Source organism: Paramormyrops kingsleyae, chromosome 3, assembly GCF_048594095.1.
Source record: "Paramormyrops kingsleyae isolate MSU_618 chromosome 3, PKINGS_0.4, whole genome shotgun sequence".
In the NCBI taxonomy this organism is placed as follows: Eukaryota; Metazoa; Chordata; class Actinopteri; order Osteoglossiformes; family Mormyridae; genus Paramormyrops; species Paramormyrops kingsleyae.
The window spans coordinates 10504126-10527838 of NC_132799.1; the positions used below are offsets into that span (position 1 = coordinate 10504126).

The 23713-nt window shown below is 38.7% G+C and overlaps 1 protein-coding gene across 2 annotated transcripts in view; it reads left to right on the forward strand.

Annotated features, from left to right (window-relative positions):
- Positions 1 to 268: 268 nt before the first annotated feature.
- LOC111859633 (formin-2-like) overlaps positions 269 to 23713 on the forward strand; it is a 38993-nt gene continuing 15548 nt past the window's right edge. Inside the window, exons 1-8 of one of the 2 annotated variants that reach the window (XM_072709590.1) lie at positions 269 to 2134; positions 3020 to 3183; positions 3847 to 3988; positions 5257 to 5327; positions 7488 to 8752; positions 9170 to 9314; positions 12977 to 13064; positions 18230 to 18291. In XM_072709590.1, the coding sequence (XP_072565691.1) occupies positions 367 to 2134; positions 3020 to 3183; positions 3847 to 3988; positions 5257 to 5327; positions 7488 to 8752; positions 9170 to 9314; positions 12977 to 13064; positions 18230 to 18291 (3705 nt within the window). In that variant the 5' untranslated portion in view covers positions 269 to 366. The remainder of the gene's footprint in view (positions 2135 to 3019; positions 3184 to 3846; positions 3989 to 5256; positions 5328 to 7487; positions 8753 to 9169; positions 9315 to 12976; positions 13065 to 18229; positions 18292 to 23713) is intronic. The other variant, XM_072709589.1, reaches the window with a different exon arrangement.

Here is a 23713-nt window from a genome sequence, read left to right on the forward strand (position 1 = left end):
TGTAAAAACCCTGGGGAATGCAGTAGTCTAACAAAAACAAGGAGGTAATTACCTTTAGGCTAATTAACCATATTTAGAAACAGTTTTCCTATGTGACGTCACAATTGTATAAATACGAGCAAAAAATGCCTCCTTATCAAAATATCTCCATAAATATGTTCATATATTTTGTATCTGATTCTCTGTTTTTAATGCACGGATACTTCTTTATTCTGTTTACATATTCTATTGTGAAATATTATTCAAAGTTTCTTATTCATTAAATTATATAAGTTTCAGCACTTTCTAAATATTCCAGTGTCTCATTCTGTCTGACTTTCAGGTCCTTTGATAGCTCCATACTCGGATAAAAGCTAAGGGCTCAAAATGCACACCATTCAGACCAAAGAAATCCAACTCCCTTTACTGAAAGAGAGCTTTTTCAGAAGCACTTTCAAAGATGGGAGATATTACCGTGTGGCAGGCCTGGGCAAGACCCAGCATCAGTGGGAAGAATCAACCGAGAAGGAAGTCTGCCTGGAGCGAGTCCCAGTACGACGCTCTGCCAGTACCACATTATGCAGTGCGGCCGAGCTGGCAGACAGGGGAGAGCCAGAGGCGGTGTCCACTTCTCTTGCATCAGCAGCTGTCTCATCACCGGAAAGTACCGGAAAGCCGGGGTCGCTGAGCAGGGTTGCGCTCAGAGGCAGAGCACACAGTGCCGTCGAGCAGCATGGCCTCAATGCTAAGGAAGTGCTTCTGCTGAAAAACATGGGGAGCCAGAATGGGAAGTGGAAAAGATCCACAGGAGACACGGATCGCAGGACTGACGGTAACGAAAGAGGAGCGGGGGGCAAGGATACAGAGAGTGCAAAGAAAGCATCTCAGAGCAGGAAATCACAGAAGAATAATGAGAAAGCCAAGCCGGATTCTAAGCCCTCTGTGTTTTCAAGCGTCCACAAAGTAAAGAGTCGGGCCAAGGCTAAAGATTCCTCAGGGGCATCAAAGGATGATGCTCTACATACCCAAGCTGGTCATGATAAAAATCTGACAATCAAGACAGAAACACCTAACATCAGCATTTCTGCAGATGAACTGGGGCTGTCAGATGCTGAGGAGCATTTTCACTCCACAGCCGAGAGCCGCAAGTCAGGTCTGGAGACCCCGGATGAGCAGATAGCAAGTTCTGGCTCCGACACTGATATCAACAGTTTCCACTCAGCTGCTGAACCAGAGAATTTGCTGTCAAACGTCCAGCAGGTGATTCATCCACAGCAGGGGGACATTAAGTCAGCAACTGACGACAAACCCATGCACCAAACTGAACTCCAAATAACTGAGCAGCTGTTAGTTCTGGAAGAGAACTTTAGCCAAGAGGAATACCCAGCAAAGGATGCCATTCTTTCACTGACCAACACCAATCAGGAATACAAATCAATTAGCCCTGAAGAAGACCTAAATCAGAAGTTGAACAAATCAGATATTAAACTTTATTCTGGCTCCGCGACAGAGGAACATGGACTATTGAACTGTCAGCTCCCAATGGTACAGATTGACAGTAGATCTAAAAATACAATCACCGCAACAGTCAGTGAAAACAATCTCAAAAAGTCTTTTGAAAGTGTGGAAGAGCCATCAGATAATGATAATGAAATGATTTCAGAATCAATGGAATCTATCAACAATACAGGTCTGGATGATTCAGCAAATAGGAGAGGAAGCAGACAATTTATCTGCAGTGGACCCATGCAGAATTGTCAGAAGAGGTCTTCTTTACCTTTTGTGTCCATCTCATCTATCAAGCCATATCCTCCCATTCACCTGTCCTATGTAAAGACCACTACTAGGCAACTGAGCTCATTAAATCAGTCAGCTGCACCTTCTTCATCCCACAGTCCCATGGCTAACCAGCAGGTGGAGCTCTACCAGCAGACAGAGAAGCAAAGGGCAAGGAAGCAAAGATCTTGCAGCATAGCTGGCCTAATTGGTTACTCCATAGACTGGACTGAGAAGCTGAACAAAAACCAACCAAGGAAAGCTGACTACCCAAGTTATGGAAAGTCTGAGGGCAGGCTTCGACACGGTAGCCAGCTATTAGGAGAAAATTCACCCTGTGTATACTCCTCCCCCTGCAGTTTTCATAATGTCTTCTCTGGTAAGTAAATTCCTAAAGTTTATGAAATGTACCCAATAAAATTCCCCATCCCTACAAGTAATATTTTGGATTCTCAAAAATTTACCAATAAGCTTTATCTGTCTGTCTGTAATATTTGTGTTGGCCATTTTTTGGTAAATGAATACGGATTAAAACACATTTTAAAAGCAGATAAAAAGCAAATAAAAACATCACACATCTTTAAAACATCACAAATCAAACCATGCAGGAGCATCTTTATTTTGTTTGTTTGTTTGCTTGCTTGCTTTGTTTGTTTTTTGTTCATTTGTTGGTTTTGAAATTGAATATACTTGTTAAATACTCCATGCCCGTGGAGCTCATCTGCAGAGTACTAACAATGGAACATAATAATAGCGCACGTGATTTTTCCAAGTCTCATTCTTCTTAGGTTATATTGGAACCTAAATGGAAGCAAATTGGGGATTTGCTTTCCCCAAAGTATTTATGCACACTGCTTATCCAGAGTAGGGTTGTGGGCAATCCCAGAATGCACTAAGCAAGGGACACCCTTGATGGTCTTTTACTCCACCATACTCCACACAATAACACACTAAGGGCACACATTCACATCACACTCACATGGTCTTAGACTTTAGGCTTGGGAATTAAACCCCTGGAAGTTTGAGTCTATAGTGTTTCTGACTGAGCCACCTCATCACCCTGTTACAAGTGACGTATGAGCTAAATATGACCTAAATACGATAAATGTATCAGTAACTACATATTCTTACCAAACACGTTTACAACTGAAGATAAAGTATGATATCGTAATAAGACATTATACAGTCTTTGTATAATGTAGCGTTCTTAGATGATTGTGGATTTACCATGAAATTACACACTGTAGTTCTCTCTGTCTGTTAGGCCACACCCTGCTGGAGAAGTTCTTTAGAGTCAGAGGAGATGATCCAACTGAGGAAGCAGAGGATTTCTGCTCACAGCTCCTAGCTAAGGGACTCCTGCTGCCCGTCACTGACTTCTATAACGAGGATGGAGAAAGCACCTCCCCCATCAAGCCCAAGTTCAATGTAAGACCCATTCAGATGTAGCTCAATGCTCAGTGTGAAGCTGTTAAGGCTTGTCAAGGCTGAGACAGAGGAAATAGGTGTAAGCTCCTCGCTACCATGCTACCTTCAGTCAATGTCAATGATTTTAGTGCCTTAGAGGGGATTGATGTAGAATTTTTAGCTGTAGTCAGTTATTTGCTTTGGTTTGGAATGATTACAGTGGCAGATGATGTTTATTTATTTAGCAGCCATATTTAGACTTTATCCAAAGCAACATATAATTGAGAAAGCAGGACCAGCCGGTCGTTGGAGTTAAAAGCTTTACTCAAGGGCCCAGTGGTGATGTCACGCTGCTGACCGTAGCATTTGTACTGATGATCTTCTGATCATAGGCACAGAGCCCTAACCGGCAGTGCCACACATGTCGCGATTCCCCTCGATGCGTATTCCCAGTGATACACTGAAATCCTGTCCAAGAAGTACTATGTATTGTGTAGCCAGGGATAGGCTATAGTCTCTCTGTGACCCTGCGGAGGATGAGCAAATGGCAAAATGAATTCAGGTTCTATTTTGTGTGCTAGTCTTTATTGAATGGTCAGCTCTTTAAAAATGCATTATGCTGCATTGCTATATTTATGCTGCTTATAAATATTAACAGATTAGTTCCCCTTTATTTCATTATAGAAAGACAGGTTGTACAGCTGGACAGCTGTCAGCCGGCACCCTCTCTGCTGTGAGCCCCCTGAAGGACGCATTCAGGGTCCATGTTCCCCATCTACGGCAGATGGGGCGAGGAGGGGGCTAGCAGAGAAGCACCCCAAGACAGGTATGGGGGTGTCTGCAGCAAAACATCTGCTGGACACAAGGCAATGTTCTAAAAACAGCATCCTGACCTATTGTAGCCTGTACTGTGGAGTTTTAGGTTATCTTTAAATGAAGTGATAACATGTTAATTTACCATTTCCTTAAAAAGAAGAAGAAACCTTTTTGGCATACACATAAGTGATTAAGGTGATTAAGGTTCAGTCAGAACATTAACGCTATACTGCTATCTACTTCAGTTATACCACCCCCTCCTTTTGACAACTATTTAAAAAAAAATAAAATAAAACAAAAAACGTTTTTGGAATACCAAATCTTACCGTTATAAAGAAAAATAATTTGACAAGAACATATACTAAGCTAACAAGCAACCACAGCTTCAAAAGCAACCACAGGCAATCGGATTAAGTGTATTAAACAACAGACATTAAAAAAAGGGGGGGGGGGGGATTATGAATAATACAAACTACACACCCCTTCAGGGCGCAGAATGTTTTAGATGCAGCAGCCCTATTGCAGAGAAAGGTTGATCCATATTAATAAATTATATGACAGATCTTTTAAAATAAATGTTACTATCTTTATTAACAGACACTATCAGTTCAATACCAGCCGTGGCACAGCCAGGAAAGCCAGCAATTAAGACGACACTCAGGGATACACGCTAAAGACACGCATTGACAGGGTCACCAACTCTCACGCATCTGGCGTGACACTCACTTTCAGACTCTCACGCTCACTTAAGAAATCTTACGGCAAATCTATATTACGGCAAATCTATATTACGGTAAATCTATATATTACGGTAAATTGTTACAAAACGTAGTGTCTATTACCTTTTTTTGTCTAGACCCTGAATAGAAGACGAAAACACTTTTTCCGACGTATTTTGAGGGGAAAAACTGTTTTATTTGCGGGTCAACAAAGCACAACAAAACAGAGTCTATTTTAAAGTTCTTTTAATTACTGACACCTTAATTGCATTAATGATAAAGACTTTCTGTTTTAGTTATTTGTCCTATTAATATTTGGACTCATGAAAAGTAAAACTGTACTATGTCCACACTGGAATGCAAAATACAAACTAATAAAACAAATAATATCAACTTCAGAGTTTATACTACTGTAGTCCCTAAGTGCAGAGTTTGTGTCTGAGTTTTTTTTAGTTGGTATAACTTCAATTTGTGTGAGTGGTTAACTTTTTTGTTTGAATGTTAAAATAATTTTTTGATAAATGATTTTCTTGGTCTTGCTTTTATTTTTTTATTGTAGGGCATGAGGTGATGCCATCTGGAACATCTGGAATGGGGAAGCTGCAGGATGATGTGAGACATAAGCCGCAGGTCTGACGTGTCACGAGAAGGTGCTGGGGTGACACTTTGGGGGCAACGTACGACTCAGTGGGTTAAGCCTCTGTGCCTGTGGTCAGAAAGTCACCGGTTCATGTCTAGCCTTTGCACATCTGTGGGTCCCTGACCAAGGCCCTTAACCTCCAGCTCCCTGGGCGCTGCAACAGGTGGCTTCCATTCATAGCCAAACTTGTTCTCATGGAGAGTAAGATCAATAATTTGAATTGTAACAGGTGAAGATGACAACCCTGATGTACTATGAATGGGGAGTGTGCAAGTACGGCATTTTCTAGGTTCTTTTTGAAATTATTTATCTATACAGACACTCCTCTTCTTACGAACTTTCAACTTACGAACTTTCAGACATACGAGCGAAGAGGACTGTAAGTCCAAATTGTGTTTGTTGGGCTCCCGTTTCCTGTCTGCAACATCATTTTTTTTTATGCGTACCGATTCCGCCTAGTACGACTTCTGCCTGCTCTTCCCGCCGCGCAGCAGCGTAGCGTGCGTACTCCCAGCAGCATATCGTGCGTACTCCCAGCAGCATAGCGTGCGTACTCCCAGCATCCTAGCTCTTCGTACTTGTGTATACCCTTAAAATGATGTTGAATAACGACTTTGGAACATTTCAAATTACGAACAGTCATTCAGAACGTATCTCATTCGTAAGTATAGGAGCGTCTGTATTCCCTTTCTTGGCTTTAAAATTTCAAAACAAATGCTTTAGTGCTCTCATGCAGTCTGTTGCATCTTTGTTTTAAACAGAAGGTAATTTCAATTTTTAAAAGCCTCTATATCACTGGAATTATCCATTTCAGATTATAAGCCAATATGAAACTCTATCCAGTCATCCATCTTGCACACGCTTGTCCTGCTCAGAGTTGTGAATGGTCCTGAATCCTCTCGCTGGCAAAAGGCTGGGGTACACCCTGGATAAGATATCAGTCAAATATAAAAATATTAGGTAAAATTTCATTAAACTATATTGCACTGCTTCACAAAGAAAGAAAGGATTTCTAAAATTCTGCCTCTATAGCTAAAAACAGAAACACTAAAATAAAATTAAAAAAATGATGGTCGTATAGCTCACAGTTGCCCAGTTCAGGTTTCTGGGTTGAAGGCAGTATTGGTTCTTTGCATGAACAGATTTCCTCTATCATTCTGGAAAAGAAGCAGTGTGTGGCTCTGGGAGTTACGACTGTGTGATCAGAAGGTCGCTGGTGTGATGTTATTGTTGGGCCAATATCACTGACTTATCTTTTACATGCACGTAACTTTGAACAAAAGCATTTGCTAAATAAATAAAAGCTTTTATTTACCACGCTGCTGCTACCATCATCATATCATGGGAGGATAAATCAATTCATAGAGTCTACACTTAGAGAAATGTTTATTAATCTGCCAGTAGGTGGCAGTGTCATAACAACTTACAGTATTTAAAATACTGCATTTAAAACTGCCAGGCCCAAAAACCAAATAGGTATTGTGTTGTTACATAAGCATCTTGCATGATTCCTGAAAATATTATTTATTTTGGATGTCACAATTTGACACATTGGCTCACTACTTGTAATTAAGTTTAACTTTCGCTGCTACTTTCATGGTATGGTTGTTTTAAAGCTTTAGTTCAGGGGTCTCAAACTCCAGTCCTGGAGGGCCGGAGCCCTGTGTAGCTTAGTTCTTTCCCTGTTCCACCACAAATGATTCAGCTCAAGAGCTGTGTGGTAATTAGCACAAGGAGTTGAATCAGGTGTGTTAAATGAGGGTGAACCAAAAACTGTGTAGGGTTCCGGCCCCCCAGGACTGGAGTTTGAGAACCGTGATTTAGATGTATAGTTATTTTAGCATAGGGATTTTGGTTTTCATGCAAGGAGCCTGGGATAAGTCATAGAGGTCTAGACTTGTCTCTATGAACCCTAACTTAGAAACTTAGCTTTGAATCAGTTAACCATCAGCTCAGTTTTTCATTCATTTACACTGTAATTATTTTGTGCTGAATGAAACACTCATAACTTTGCTGGATTTCGTAACTTTACTGGCTGATATATTATGGCAATGATATTCCTTTCATGCAAATATTAATTATTAGATACTGCAGATGCTGTGAAGCCTAAGACAACAATTTGTATATTTTTTCTTCTTTTCTGTCTATAGGAAAAAATATTTATAATGAAAGAAGAGCATGAAAGTGAGATTCGGCAGCTACAGAAGACTATTAAGAACCTGAGGACCAAAATAGCAGAGCTGGAAAGAAACAATGACTCACAGTGCAAAGAGTATGTCAATAGTGCAACAAAATTGAATGATATCTCTGATGCAGATCAACCGACTGAGGACAGGAGCTCAGAGGGCAAATCAGTGCAGACATCAGCAGAAGTAGATAGCAAAATGTCTGCATTAGTTGATGTGTCCTCCTCCCTGTCACTGGTCAGTCCTCCACAGGATTACTCAGTAACATCACCTCTCCAGTCAGGGCAAGAATTTGTCTGTAGATGCGGGGAGAAGCAGACTGGGATTCAGCCACTGACTCCTTTACCTCTTCCCATTTCTCCTGTCGTTAAATCACAACCGCTACCTCCTCCTCAACCTCCACTGCCAGAAGTATTTATGCCCTCATCTCTTCCTATAGCATTCCCGGGCCATGGACCTCTTGCTCCCACACCCCAAGCCGAACCAGACTCTGGTCTTCCACTGCCACCTCCACTGACTGGCATGGGACCTCTGTCATCACCTGTCCTTTCTGTCACAGATCCCCCATCACCACTACCCGAAGCAGACCTTCAACCCTCACCTCCACTTCACGTATCACAATCTGGAATGGAACTCCAACCCCTGCCACTACTTCCTGTAATAGGACCTCCACCCCCACCACCACTTCCTGATGTGGGACCTCTACTCTCAACCTCACTTCCTGGAGAGGGACCTCCACCCCCTCCGCCACTTCCTGGTGTAGGACCTCCACCCCCACCGCCACTTCCTGGTGTAGGACCTCCACCCCCACCACCACTTCCTGATGTGGGACCTCTACTCTCAACCTCACTTCCTGGAGAGGGACCTCCACCCCCACCACCACTTCCTGGTGTAGGACCTCCACCCCCTCCGCCACTTCCTGGTGTAGGACCTCCACCCCCTCCGCCACTTCCTGGTGTAGGACCTCCACCCCCACCGCCACTTCCTGGTGTAGGACCACCACCCCCTCCGCCACTTCCTGGTGCAGGACCTCCACCCCCACCGCCACTTCCTGGTGTAGGACCACCACCACCACCGCCACTTCAACCAGATCGTGGTGGCCTTGGTTCTCTTCCACCCCCTTTTCCAAAGGACTGTGTCCCTGGATTGGCACAAGAAAAAGCAGTGATTGAACCACCACGCCCCATGAAACCCTTATACTGGAACAGGATACAATTGCATGCTAAAAGGTAATTTCATTGCATGTTTTTATTTAATATTTTAATATGTCATTTCACCATACTTTCGGGGGTTAATTTTTCTTTAATACAGTTATAATACCCTTAATCATACAATTATTTATTACAAATATAAGAAGAATTGTACAATTATATGACAAATGGAGACAATGTATTTAGCTGTTTGAAACAATATTTCTAAATGTTTGATATGTACAGTTTTTACATTAGCACATTAAACTGGTACAATAAATGAAATTGATGATTTATAAACATTTTATATATTAGATATACCTAATGAATATGTCATTAAGGTATTATGCAGTGCACTTTATCAGTATTTTATCCATTAGCCTATAATTGATTCATATTATATTTGCATGCAAAATCGTGCATTGATGTTGGGTCTTTATCTTATTATTTTCAAAGAGAATCGAATGGATCATTGGTGTGGGAAAATATAGAGGAGCTATCAGTGGACTTTGACGAATTTGTCAATCTATTTTCAAAATCTGCTGTGAAAGAAAAGAAAAAGCCATTGTCAGATACGATCACTAAATCAAAGTCTAAACAGGTAAGCCATTGTAATGACCAAAACCTTTTAATCACAGTCTTTCATTTAACGTGCATAATTATTTTAGCAGTTTTACCATATACTGTAGAGTAACATATTAAAAGATATTAGCATGCGGCTGAATGTTGTTTGTGCTTCATCATTAGTCAAAGTCTAAGTAAACTTTATAGTCATTCGGACCACACAGTTTGAGAGTGCATGGTAGAACGAAATTGCGTTTCTCCTGGCTCAATGTGCAAAACAAACAAAAATACTACAGGCTACACACAATACACACAATATAACACAGAACTACACGGAGACTACTATTCAGCACAGAGGTAAATCTCGTGCAAAGTAAATAGTGCTCAAAGTTAAAATTTGCACCGAGTCAAAATATTGCATAGTTAAATATTGCACAGAGTCAAATATTTCACATTAAATTAAATTAGCTATAGTGTTATAATTGCGTATGTGTCCTGCAGTGGACTGACAGGCCATGCAGTGTGCCCTGCAGTGTCCCCTGCAGTGTGTCCCGTGCTGCCTGGGATAGGCCGTAGGCCCCCAGTGACTCTGACCAGAATAAGCGGCTGCAAGATGAAGGAATATATCCAAAAATGTCTTGGATAAGTCTAAAATAAGTCTATTTTTTTTAGAATCAGCAGATGACATATGCTGAATGATATGTAAAAGGAAAATGACAATTACCCGACCTGACAGCAGCATATGGAATGCCTTTGAGGTTTACACAGCTTTCTAATGGAAACTATAAACATTCCAAGCTTGGAAACAATTATGTCTGTTCGATTTTTCTTCAACTGTGCTGAAGTCCCATTCCGCCACTCCAATGGCAGTATACATTGATCATTTTACATTTCCATCCTGACCTTGTTTGCTTCTACCCATCCATTGTGCATCACATAAGGCTGTGATACACGGAATGAGTTTTAGCCGTGTTTCTGCTGGGAGCAATAAAGCAAGGAGTCTCTCATGCAGTGGGTGAACTGCGGTTTGGCATGTGCTCAAGGTGGGAAGCATGTGGCTGATGTGGCCTGTAATGACTGAACTGTCCAACCAGTACATCATGCTGATCTTGTGTATCTTAGGAAGATGGTAGTGATGAAAGGAACGGGGTAACAAACTGTAACTTAGATATAAACATTTCTAATCTGTGTCAAGTTTTCGAAGTTTTAAGATGCATTTCAAGGTGCATGGGGCAGTATATTGAGCATCGGACAGCTAATGGTTAGGGGATTAACTCGTACTACAAATATATTCTTTACTTTTGTTGCTGCTATTCATTTTAAGATATTTTAAGATGAACAAATTGCAGATACTTTTTTCTTAGTAAGTGCACCCTCTTTGTAATACTTTATTAGTTATGTATCGTTTATCTAAGGGGACTGATTTAGCATCCCTATCCTCATCGTTTTATTACTGGGTGCCTACAAGTTCATTCTCATATGTAGGTACTTACAGTAGGCATCTCATTTATCAGTATAGCAATATTACTGATATTTATTAATCAAAAGGGTTTTTTCTAATCCAATGTAAAGAGTGAGTAGTCTAAATTAAGTCTGAAAATGACCCTGACTTGCAAATGTTATGTCAAACTCTGCTGCATAGCTAAACAGATGTACCCATTAACACAAAATCTCTTACCCATATATTAACTGTCTTTGTATATTGTGACCTCTGTGTTAAGCTAAAGTTTGGGCAGGACTAATTTTTTTGTAAGTCGAATAACCTGGAACCAGGAGCGAAGAAAGTTTACAGCTTTGATTGAAAATAAAGCAATAAGATTTTTATATGGTTCAAATGTAAGGTTTCATTTTATGAAGCTCCTAAGCAACTTTAGAATGAGTGCACAGTACCTCTGCACAGATCGATACATAATATCCCAGATAAAAAAAATCCAGTGGCATCTTTTTTACGTTATTACATATTTCATTACATCGTCCAAAATATTTTATAAGAAAAACTGTCAGTGATGGGAGTACAAATGTCACTGGTTTGTAGGTCTAAGTTGTATGGGCTGTACTGGATTTGCCCGCTGTGCCAAAATATGAAGTCATGGAAATGTCAAGATAACACTCTTCTTTGTGTTTAGGGGGCAGGATGCTGCCAAACTTATACAAACCTGAAAACAGACATCACATGATTTCAGATTTACTGTTGGTCAACGAGAAACATATTTTTTTATTTCTGACAAGTTCTGATGCTAAAATATGTTATCTATGTGAGCTGTGTAAATTTCGGACTTGGTTTTGTTTAGTAATTATTTCATAGTTTGTAGGACCTTATAAGCCATAAGAAAAACCTTTCACCTTTCAGCATTGTCTTTTATTCCATTTTTGATCAGTCGCTCTGATTGTTCTGTCTTCTATGTGAAAATTTCAAAGAATTATTGTAATGCACTGCTGATTCAGGCAAGTGCAAAAGCTTTCATCAGGCATTTTCTTTCCTGTAGAATTCTTTGAATTCAAACTGAGTACATTTGTTTTTACCATTCAAAACTGATAGTACTGTAGATTCAGCAGATGCTAAGGAGGAATAAGGATTGATCTGGACACATCCTAAAAGTTATTTTCATAAATTACATTTTTATCACAACATCACAAAAATGTGGGAAAACACTGGAAGTATTCTGTAATTGCACCTAAGGGCTTTCTTTGATTTTTTCAAGCTACACTAAGAATTTAAGGTTTATGGGCTTTTCTTAAGCATACCCACTCAAAAAACAAACATTTTTACTGGCAGCCAGATGTGATTCCAGCTGTTCTATTGGCAGCTGGATAGCATGGTTTTCTTCATAACCCAGACTTCCACTGGTAGCCAATGAAGGGTGGCCAAGAGGGATGAGAAAGTGATGTGAAAATGTTTATGTCAAGGAACGGCAGTCTTGGTGGGCTTGGGTGGTCTGGCTATATACAAACTGGAGCTAAGTGTTACAACAAAGCATATTGGAGATATGGGAACCACAGACAAAAATAAGACAAAATAAGATCAGAGCAGCCAGATTTGAATTCAGTAAGACTACTGTTGCTAGACTCCTGTGGTGAGGAGATACAGTCGTCCCCGGACTGCGAAGCTAGATATCAGCAGTGGCTGCGGAACTTTGTACAACAACATCATCAGATGACTGACAGTTCCAAGAACATTGAGTTAAAATTTAATGATATGTAAAAAAATTTATGTGATGTTAATTTTACATGGTTATACAAAACAGAGACTGTGAATATCAAGAAATATTGTATCTCATTGTTACTATTTTTCTCAAATAAGAATGTGAGTAGAAATCTCTCTTCTGCATTTTATGGAGAAATGAGACATTTTGTACATAATAATAATAATAATAATAATATAAATAATAATAATAATAGTAGTAGTAGTAGCACTTTCTTACCACTGCATTGTAAATGCATTTTATGCCCCTTTGGACAAGTAGATAAAAAAGTCTTCTATCACTCTTCAGTTATTTGTTTGTTCATTCACTAGTTCATTCATTTATTGACTTACTGTATTAATTTATCTGTTAATTATTTTTTAAAAGGCTCAGAGTCCAGACCTTTTCAGAAGGAAAAACAAATCTTTATTCAAACATATGAGCCAAAATGAAACATATATAAAATGGAAATTAGAAGATTGTAACCTGATTGTTACTGCTTCCTATTATTTTCCAGGTGGTGAAATTACTGAATAATAAGCGTTCTCAAGCAGTGGGGATTCTAATGTCCAGCCTTCACCTGGACATGAAGGACATCCGGCACGGTGAGTAATGGGTCTCCTCCAGCATTTATATGGGTGGCACTCATGGAAAAGACATCTCTCCTCCCAGTCACGTTTCAGGAGGCTCTGCTGAGGATCCACCTTTTATTTGATCCTAAATCTCACACTGGATCATGCTGCTGCTTTAGCTGTGCATGGCCACAGTATTAACACTGTTGCTTCTACTCAGCAAACTCTGAAGAAGAAAAAAAAACTGACACTGCAGCAAAACTATCCAGAGAGATTCCACCATTAATCAATAACTAATATATGATTGCAGTGCCCAGCAAGGGGTGTATTTCTTAAGAATTATCTTCCAAAGTGTATTTCCCATACACTTTTATGCTGAGTTCATACATTATCACATGCTATATTTTTGCTTCTAATACTATGAGCTCACAATATATCATGAAAGAGCCTGTGATTCTGTGTTAGTTTGCCTTTTCGTTTGTTTGTTTTTGATATTTTTTTTATGTTCTAGGAATGAAAATATTACTGTTAGAAATTTCAGCACGAACATATCTATGGCAATCTTCTAATTCCAGGTCAACTAATTTCTTTATGCTAATTTTCTAACATTATTACATGACAAATGTAGCATTTTTAACCCATTTCGGATTTTATGCAGGTTCCCCTAAGTGAAAAATCATTAACGATTTCAGTTTCAAACTAACAAGTTCAAATCTATTCTATTATATTTTTCTTGTAAAGAACTGATATTTTGGCATAAAACTGGGTTGTTTTTTAAATTTATTTTATTTTTGTATAGTTTAGATAGCTTATACTGTGTATTAAAATGCAAACCCCAAATGTCTGACATCAGTAATTTTGTGATAAATGTTTCTGTGGTACCACTAATGATAATAATAATATAATGCATATTGACACAGTGCAACCAGAACACTGCACACATCTGCTATGGCTTAGGTTTCATTAAACGAATTCTTGAGAAATTTACAATGTTTATATTACAGTTATAATATGGTGCTGGCAACATGACTTTTAGAACCTGCTTAGTTGTTATACAGAAATTTCTATGTCTGTCTGTCTGTCTGTCTGTCTGTCTAAACTAGAGATCCCAATGTGTTTATGTTGATCTGGTACTTCTGTGTATAGGTTCAAAATTGTTTTGAAATTATATAAATAGCCTTCACCGATTTCTCACATTTACATTTTTCTGATTAAAATTAGGGTATTATTGCGGTGTCATCACTGGGGAAATTTTCTAAAGAGAATATGCTGTAGTTGTTGCTATTAAATGTATCAATATGCAAATTATGTAAACAGTGCATACCATATTGTTGCTGGGAATAACCAGCAACACTGAGAAATAATTTCCACCAATCTATTTTCGTACTACAATGGGGCACATCTGCTGAAACAAGCTTGGCATGTAAGGCTTAATGACAATAATCTTTTTGCATTGTTCTGAGTAACTTGCAAACAAAAAATGATTATGGTTTCATTTTCTCTAATTGCATTTCCATAGTTACTCCAAATGTTGTTTAAAATGGACTCAAGCTACAAAGTATTGAGTTTTCATGAAGCTTTCTCAAACATTCTCAGTTGTAGTTTTAGAGAGAGGCGCTGGTGCCAAGGGGTGATTTTATTATTATGGAAGCTGGCAGATGGAGCTCTGTTAAGTTGTAGACAGAAATCTGAAAACAATGTTATGGTCCTTTCTCTCAGTAGAATGTTTGACTCTGAGCTAATAACAAGAACCGTGTGCTTGTGCAGAATGGAGCTCTACTGAAATACGGCAGTTACCAGGCTAAAGTAAAAAGCAGTCTGGGGAAAACTACGAGATTGTGTGCATTTTTAATGTAAATAACCCTATTTCCCACGCGCCATCTAATTCTTTCATTCTTTTAGGCTATAAACAGTACTGATGTGTCAAAATGGGTGCAAACCTATATACTTATACTGATGGTTAATGAGATGATCCAATTGCATATTACAAGGAACTTCAGGATCTGTAGTTGAAAGTTTCCATGAAAATGTCATAATTTATAGAAGTACACATTGTACTCAGACTGAGACACAAGTGCTACAGTTCATTACAGTTCAATTCATTAGGTTTTATGGAGGAGATTTTCAGGTCTATTACTTGCGTGAAATAACATTAGGCATGCATAGTTATGATTCTGTTTCACTCCCAAGGTCTGACATCTAGAGCTTTCCAGGATTAGTGAGCCAGATATCCAAAGCTTTAACAGCAGCTGACTGCTGTTGTGCTGCTAAAGGCATGCAGAGCTAAACCCTGCTGAGATATTGGTTGGCCACCAATATTTTTACAGCCTTTTTCCAAAGTCAGTCACTGAAGAGCTTTGAAAAGAACATAAAAATCACGTTGTGTAAATGTATGAACTTATTACATAACAGTGATTTTATAAACTTACTGTATCTTTACCTGAAATACCTTGGTATACCTTGCATGTGTCTTTAACTACTCACACTACAACTGGAAGTCAAAACACATTTATTACAATGAGCCTTTATAAGAACAGCATAGTTTAAATTTAGATGCGTTTTTTTCTTTGTTTTAAATAATTTCTTCCACTTCTGCTTGTAAGTCTGGATGATTAACTCTGAGTTGTAAGTATTCTTTCTGGAACATGAAATGTTTAGCCTCCAGTGTTTGTCTCCATTGAAAGGTGTGCTATACTTCAAATGGGATAATTGTGACAGAAATATTTCACTGAATGGTTCCAATTTATAATGTATGCCCATTTTTGCTTTGACTAGTAGTATTTGTAATACAGACATAGAACATGGCTGAATCCTGATTCCAAGTTTGGGGGTGCACACATATGCAGACATAGCAAAGATAAGGACGGGGTAAGTGCTCCTGTTACCTTTAGGGACATCAAACACCACATTTCTTCACTTTGGTGTAAGAAAACTAAGTAGTAAATGTAATTTAAAGGAGATGATACACAGGGCAACTTTTTGGGCAATGTTACTGGGCAATTGCCAACCAGGTGAGACAAGGGGCAGCTCCTCTGAATCTAGATGATTGTGAAAAGTTGCTACTACCAAGGTTTTTCAAATAAAAAAAAATGTTTCCCAATATCAATGGGAAAGTGCCAGAGCAACATTGGCCCGCAACATTGCTCAAAAAGTTGCCCGTGTATCGTCACCCTGAGAGCCAGGACAAGTATATGATTTCAAAGTGTAAGACAGGTCTGTCAACAGGGCTCAAGTTGTCATGGGATGCACATGGATGCCATCCTACTGGTGGCAAAAATGTCAAAAATCACCCCCTTTGAAAATATACCCCCTCACCATCCCACTAAATTGTCCAGTGCAGTTTCACTCACATAAAAGTAAATCTTCCGATTATATCAGGGTTCCCTGCTGACGGACTTCCGGACACGCATCCAAATTATGCAATACATCCCTCGCTCATCAAATTTTATCCCTGGCCCCCCACTTGACAAATTTTATCGTGATTGCCCTCCCCCTGCTGCCATCCCCTTAGATCCCCACCCTCTCCCTTGCAATATTTTAACTCACCCACTGGTCGGCAGTCTTTCATGCTGCTCCACTCTATGGATTGCAGGGACTCCTACCCTGGACAACCACATGGAGGCAAACAAAGCATCCCAGCTTTTATATGAAGGTGCAGAAGATGATAACAGTCCCAAGGGACGTTTGCACCTAGACAGGGACATAGATGTGGAAGTGTAATCTAAACACTATCCCGGGTTCGCAAATATCACAGTACTAGCAAAAATCATCAAAGAATATTATGTTTAAAGCTGCTTATCAGGGCACTCAATGAAACACTCATTACATAATTATAAACAGAAATGCAATAAAAAAGTAGCATTTTTTTAAGTTCTCAAAGAATTCACCAGTATTACAAGTTATCAGTAGTCTGTCAGTGTTATTGGGGATTACTACACATTCTGAATTCTACAAAATCCCTTTAAGTATTACTGGTAGCTCTGATATTGTGTTCATACAACTCTGAATCAAAAGGGCTGGGTGTAAATTGTTAGGGTAATCATTCTTTCACGTTAATTTCAATGAAGATTTTCATGAAGACAACATGTCTGCTTGCTTTTTATGACTTTAGCATATAAATACTTTGTTTCTGGCACATGTTTCTCTGCAGTCCTACAATGTTTCATACTCAATTTAAGATATCCTGTAATCAAAAATAAATTAGCTTTCGCTATCATTTCAGTCTTCTTTGCCAGTTATTGGGAATTAAACAGCAGACCTCTTCACATACAATATTTTATTAAAGCCCATGGCACCATTTCTCTATGTACTTGTGAGTGTGTAAATGACATTATTGATAAAACTCCAAGTCTCTTGTGTTCCACATAGTCCAGGCTAAAATCAATTATATGCATCTATATACTGACACGAAAGGAATTACACTTATTTTCTTTCCTTTTCTTTTGTATTGTTATTTTCTGGTTTGCTGAGCTCTTTATAAATGGAATGCCCTCTTTTTTGTATCTGTGATGTTTTGTGGAAAAATTCTTTTAATATTTAATATGCCGTCCTGGGCTATTCTCTGCCTTGTGCCACGTGGACTAATAAAACAACTATTATTCTATTTAATAAAATAGGGGGTGTTGTGAACCTGGCCTCAGCAGAACAGTCACAGGTCCTTGGCCTTGAAGCTGCCCCCTTGCTCTGACCTCCAAGCTTGCTCTCAGCTGTATGGAGAACAAAGCCAAGCAAAGAGAATTTCCCCACAGGGATGAATAAAGTATCACTATTCTATTCCATAGCCTCCAGACCCCTATGACCCCGCATAGGACAAATGAATAATGGAAAATGGGAAGACAAAATGTTTTATAGGGGCAATAAGCAATATTTTAAAAGCAATAATGTAGCATTTTTAAGTCAAAGTTTTAAAAGAATCTGAGTCTCAGAGATCTAATATCTCTTCTGATCCTTTAATGCTTATACTACTGAACAAAACACCTGCATTAAATGTCATGTTCATGGTGGGTCTTTTTGTCCTCAGTTTGTAGATGTCCCTCCATCTTCTATAACTACTAGTCCAAGTAAATTCAGATTTAGTTTATGGTTTCTTATAACCATGACATATCATATCACGAATCATTCAAAAGTAAAATGGATATACATTTATCTAGTATTTCTTACTGGTATGTCTTCTCACAACTATGTTATCCCTCCAACAGCTGTCCTGAATCTGGACAACGCTGTGGTAGACCTGGAAACTCTGCAAGCCCTCTATGAAAATGTGAGTCCTGAAATAGTATCTGCATTTTAGCACATTGCATATTTGAGATTTCATTTGATCTATATTTTATGTGTACAGTCTCCATTACATTACTTGATGTTGATTTTGAAAATATGGTACCCATCTTCAATACTACTAATCCAGTATAAAGTCATGCCGATTTTTAATTTGCATCTTTTCTAATGTGGAAATGGTATTCATTAAAAACTTGCGAAATTTCATTGCAGTCATGAAAGTGTCATTTTTATCATCATTATTTCAAGATATTTAGGACCAGAGTAACAGAAAAGAAATATAAATTAATCAGGTTTTTGTCACAGTCAGTGTTACGTCAGTGAACAAGAAAGACATGACGGTAATTACTAACAATCAGTGTGTAATGAAAGACTGATGTTTCATTTTTGAACAACAAGGTTTTCTCTCAGTGTGATTCTTGGTTTATTACTGAAACATGTCAAATATGATAATTAATGGGTTGATTTGTACAATAGAAAATATTTTGCTGCCCTGAATTAATAATACAAAAAGTTCAGACCTTGAAAGGCTGAAACTGTGAAAACTGGCAATATTTTTTCTAAATTTTTAAACTTTTCTAATTGTTTTCTATTATTATTATTATTATTATTACAGTTGGACTCATTCAAGAAAGCGTTGCTTCATATTCTTTGGGCTATTTGTGTGAACCCCTAGGTGACCAATTACCTCTCAACCAGACCATCGATTTTTGGAACTAATTTATTACCTGTTTGTGCTTCATCCGTCCAGCTATCCATCATTTTTCAAGCTAGGAGTCTATCCCAAGAAACACAAAATACAACAGAATGCTAATCCATTGTGCACATATATGCCAGTTTACAGACATATTCTGCAGCCCATTGAAGTATGGGAGGAAACTGGAATTCCCAGTAAACCCACAGAAATTATGAGTCAGGGGAGGAATGGAATCCTCAACCCTAAGGTCACGTCAGTACTTGATGAGTCACCCTTCCATCCCCATGGCCCTGTCCAAGATAAATGGTTGGAAAATGGATCAATGGATGGATATTATTGCAGGTTAAAAATAGTATGTCTATATATACATATAAATGAAATATATAATGTATATCATTTATATCATGCATTCATACTAACGATAACATATAGACTTTCATATAACAATAACATATTAATATATGTATGCTAATGTTATTGTTATATGAAAGTCTATATGTTAGTTTGACTCACAAACTCTGTTCTGTGTGTTTGTGTGTGTGTGTGTGTGTGATCCAGGTATACCTTACGTTGTGGGGACAAAATGCCCCCACAATTTGATTAAAAACCTTTTATTTTGACATTGTGGGGACCATTTTTTCAGTCCCCACAAGGGGAAATTCAATTTTATTAAAATATCTGACTGAAATTAAAAAAGTAAAAATATCAAAAGCCTTGTATTTTGTTTGGTTACTTATGGTTAACGGCTGTCATTGATAGGATTAAGATTTTGTCCACAGAAATGAATGGACGGTCCCCACAAAGGTATGAGTACAGGTGTGTGTGTGTGTATGTGTTTGTTGTGCATCTAAATTCTCCATGTTTTTTTTTCTGCAGTGCAGAAATATGTACTAAATTGGTAGCTCTAAATTGCCCTTCTTGTGTTTGCCCTTTAATGGGCTGGTATCCTTTCCATGTTCCTCTGTAACATTGCCCTGCGTTTCCTGTACTCGATAAGCTACTGAAACATGGATACCATCCATACATTTATTTCCTCTACATACTATTCAGGGTCGTGGGGGGTCCAGAGCCTGGAAGCTGTGGGCAAAAGGCAGGGAATAACCCAAGATGGGGCACCAAGCCGTCACAGGGCACAGGCACATGCACAGACAATTTGGGAATATCAGTTCACGTTTGCATGTTTTTGAACTGTGGAGGGAAACTGGAGAACCCAGAGGAAACCCCATGACAACGCAAGGAAAACATGCAAAATCCACACACATGGAGGAAAGGCAGAGACAAGGACCCTGGTCCCAAAAGGCAGCAACTGTGCCTCTGTAATGTGGACACTGTTACTTTGAATAAATTAATGTTATATTATCACCACACAGTGTGACTGGTTTTGCTCACTAATTCCTCCAAGAGGAAAACCTTGCTTGAAAAAGGTTAAAATATATTTTAAAAAGTCAAAAATTTGTGAATCCCACTTGAGACAAAAAGCTTGTTTCATTTATACGCATATCTGTCTTCATGCAAGTTTTTCTTGTATGCATTTTCCCTTTCATTGCACTTTTTCCATTTAAGGATCCATTCTCTATTTTGGTAAAAGTCCTTTGAGCATTATTCTCAGGCCTGACATTCTCTGTAATTTAAGGGATCCTAAAACCACATTTTCACTTGTATTGTAACACATTACATGGAGGAAATGTTTAAGGCAGTGTGGTTATGTCCTCAGCTTTTTGGTATTGGCTTTCCTTAAGGCAAAGTTACAGAAGTGTTTTGTACTGGCTTATTGTGCAAACAAAATTTAGATTCTATTCTTGAAAATAGGGCTGTTTCTGATTTCAACAAGAACCCCCTTATACTTCAACAGTTTTATGTAAGAACATAAGAACATAAGAACTATACAAACGAGAGGAGGCCATTCGGCCCATCGAGCTCGCTTGGGGAGAACTTAACTAATAGCTCAGAGTTGTTAAAATCTTATCTAGCCCTGATTTAAAGGAACCCAAGGATTCAGCTTGCACTACGTTATCAGGAAGACTATTCCATACTCTGACTACACGCTGTGTAAAGAAGTGCTTCCTTAAATCCAGTTTGAAATGTTCTCCCGCTAATTTCCACCTATGGCCACGAGTTCTTGTATTTGAACTAATGCTGAAGTAACTATTCGGTTGAACAGCATCCAAACCTGTTAGAATCTTATAGACCTGGATCATGTCCCCCCTCAGTCTCCTTTGCTTGAGGCTGAACAGATTTAGCTCAAATAACCTTTCCTCGTATGACATTCCTCTAAGACCAGGAATCATTCTTGTGGCCCTACGCTGCACCTTTTCTAAGGCCGCTATGTCCTTTTTAAGATATGGTGACCAAACCTGTACACAATATTCTAGGTGAGGTCTCACCAAGGAATTGTATAATCTTAGCATTACCTCCCTTGACTTAAACTCCACACACCTGGAGATGTACCCCAACATCCTATTGGCCTTTTTTATTGCTTCCCCACACTGGCGAGAATGAGACATGGAAGCATCAACATACACACCAAGGTCTTTCTCATAATCAGCTACCTTTATTTCAGTAGGTCCCATAAAATACCTGTACTTTATATTTCTGCTCCCTACATGGAGTACCTTACATTTGTCTATGTTAAATTTCATCTGCCAGGTGTCAGCCCAGTCACTAATTAAATTAAGATCCCGCTGTAGCTGCTGAGCCGCTAGTTCAGTATCTGCTACACCACCCACCTTGGTGTCATCTGCAAATTTCACCAGTTTACTGTATATATTGGTGTCTATATCATTTATGTAAATTAGGAACAAAAGTGGTCCTAAAATTGAACCCTGCGGTACCCCACTATGAACGCAGGCCCACTGTGACATCGAGCCTCTTATAACTACTCGCTGCTTCCTATCCGTTAACCAGTTATCAATCCAAGTCGCTACAGTTCCTAAAATACCTGTCGCTTTGAGTTTAAGTGAGAGCCTCTTGTGGGGAACAACATCAAAAGCCTTTTGGAAATCTAAATAGATGACATCATAGGCCTTCTTATCATCAACTTCCTGAGTAGCTTCCTCAAAAAACTCCAACAGATTTGTTAAACAGGATCTACCTCTCCTAAATCCATGCTGGCTATCCCTCAAAATGTTATTTGAGTCCAGGTAATCTACCATTTTCTCTTTGATTATAGCCTCCATAACTTTACCAGTTATACAAGTTAGACTGATTGGCCTATAGTTTGACAAATTACTTCTATCCCCTTTTTTGAAAATGGGCGTTATGTTGGCATGCTTCCAATCAGAAGGTACCACACCTTCAGATAAGGATTTTTGAAACAGTAATGTTAAGGGTCGGCAAATAATATCCCTCATCTCTTTTAACACTATAGGTAAGATGCCATCAGGGCCCTGTGATTTATTTATTTTGAGCTTAGCTAGGCTTTGCAAAACATCAGCTTCAGTTATATATATATTAGTTATAGACGATGTTGAATTAGTAATAAGAACTGGTAAGTTACTAGTGTCCTCGACAGTGAATACCCGTGCAAAACTATCATTGAACTCATTTACTATGTCAATGTCGTTTTCAATTATAAGACCCTTACTATCCTGCAGATTAGTAATTTCAGCTTTTAGAGCTCTTTTAGAGTTAAAATACTGGAAGAAACTTTTAACGTCATCCTTAGCCTCCAATGCGATCTTCCTTTCGACATTCCTTTTAGCTCGTCTAATGTCATTTTTTAATTCAGCCTGTAGATTTAGATACTCTTGCTTTATTATGTCATCATCAGTTATTTTCCATCTCTGGAACAAAGCCCTTTTCCTCCTTACTTTATACTTTATGTCCCTATTAAACCACCTAGGTTGCAATTTCCTAGATTTATTTTTGCTAGAAACAGGTATGAAGTCCTCTTGTACTTGCAATAACGTGCTTTTAAAAAATTCCCATGCCTCTTCAACAGTTTTGTTATTTAACTCCATCCAGTTCACGGTTTCTAGTTTTAATCTCATACAATTGAAGTTAGCCTTCCTAACATTATATATTTTTGATTTGGACTTTGCTCTTCGGGCACTAAACTTAACCTCAAATTTAACCATGTTATGATCGCTACTGTCAAGTGGTTCTGAAACATCTAATTTACCAATCCTGTCCTGGTTATTAGACAAAACAAGATCAAGAATGGCATCTCCCCTGGTAGGGGTGTTAACAAACTGAGTAAAAAAACAATCCTGTACTAATTCCACCATCTCAAGTTCATTTTCAGAAGAGCCAGCAACAATGTCCCACTGTATCCCCGGTAGATTAAAATCACCCATAACTACCACATCATTTTTATTGCTCATAATCCTAATATCACTGTATAACAATCTGCTTTCCTCAGCAGCTACATTGGGTGCTCTGTAACAAACACCGACAATTAGGCTATTTGAGTTTGTAGCATCTAATTTTACCCATATAGCTTCCGTACTTTTACTTATATCAGTAAGCTCCCTTGCCTGCAAGATTTCCTTTACATATACTGCAACACCACCTCCCTTCTTACCTATACGGTCTTTACGGAACAATGTGTAACCATCCATATTATATTCTTGTCCATCCTTATCACTCAACCACGTTTCAGTTATTGCTATAATATCATAAGAGTCCGATGAGATAAGAGCCTCTAAATCATGAATTTTATTCCTAATACTCCTGGCGTTTAAATACAGACAACAAAGGGTAGGCTTATTAC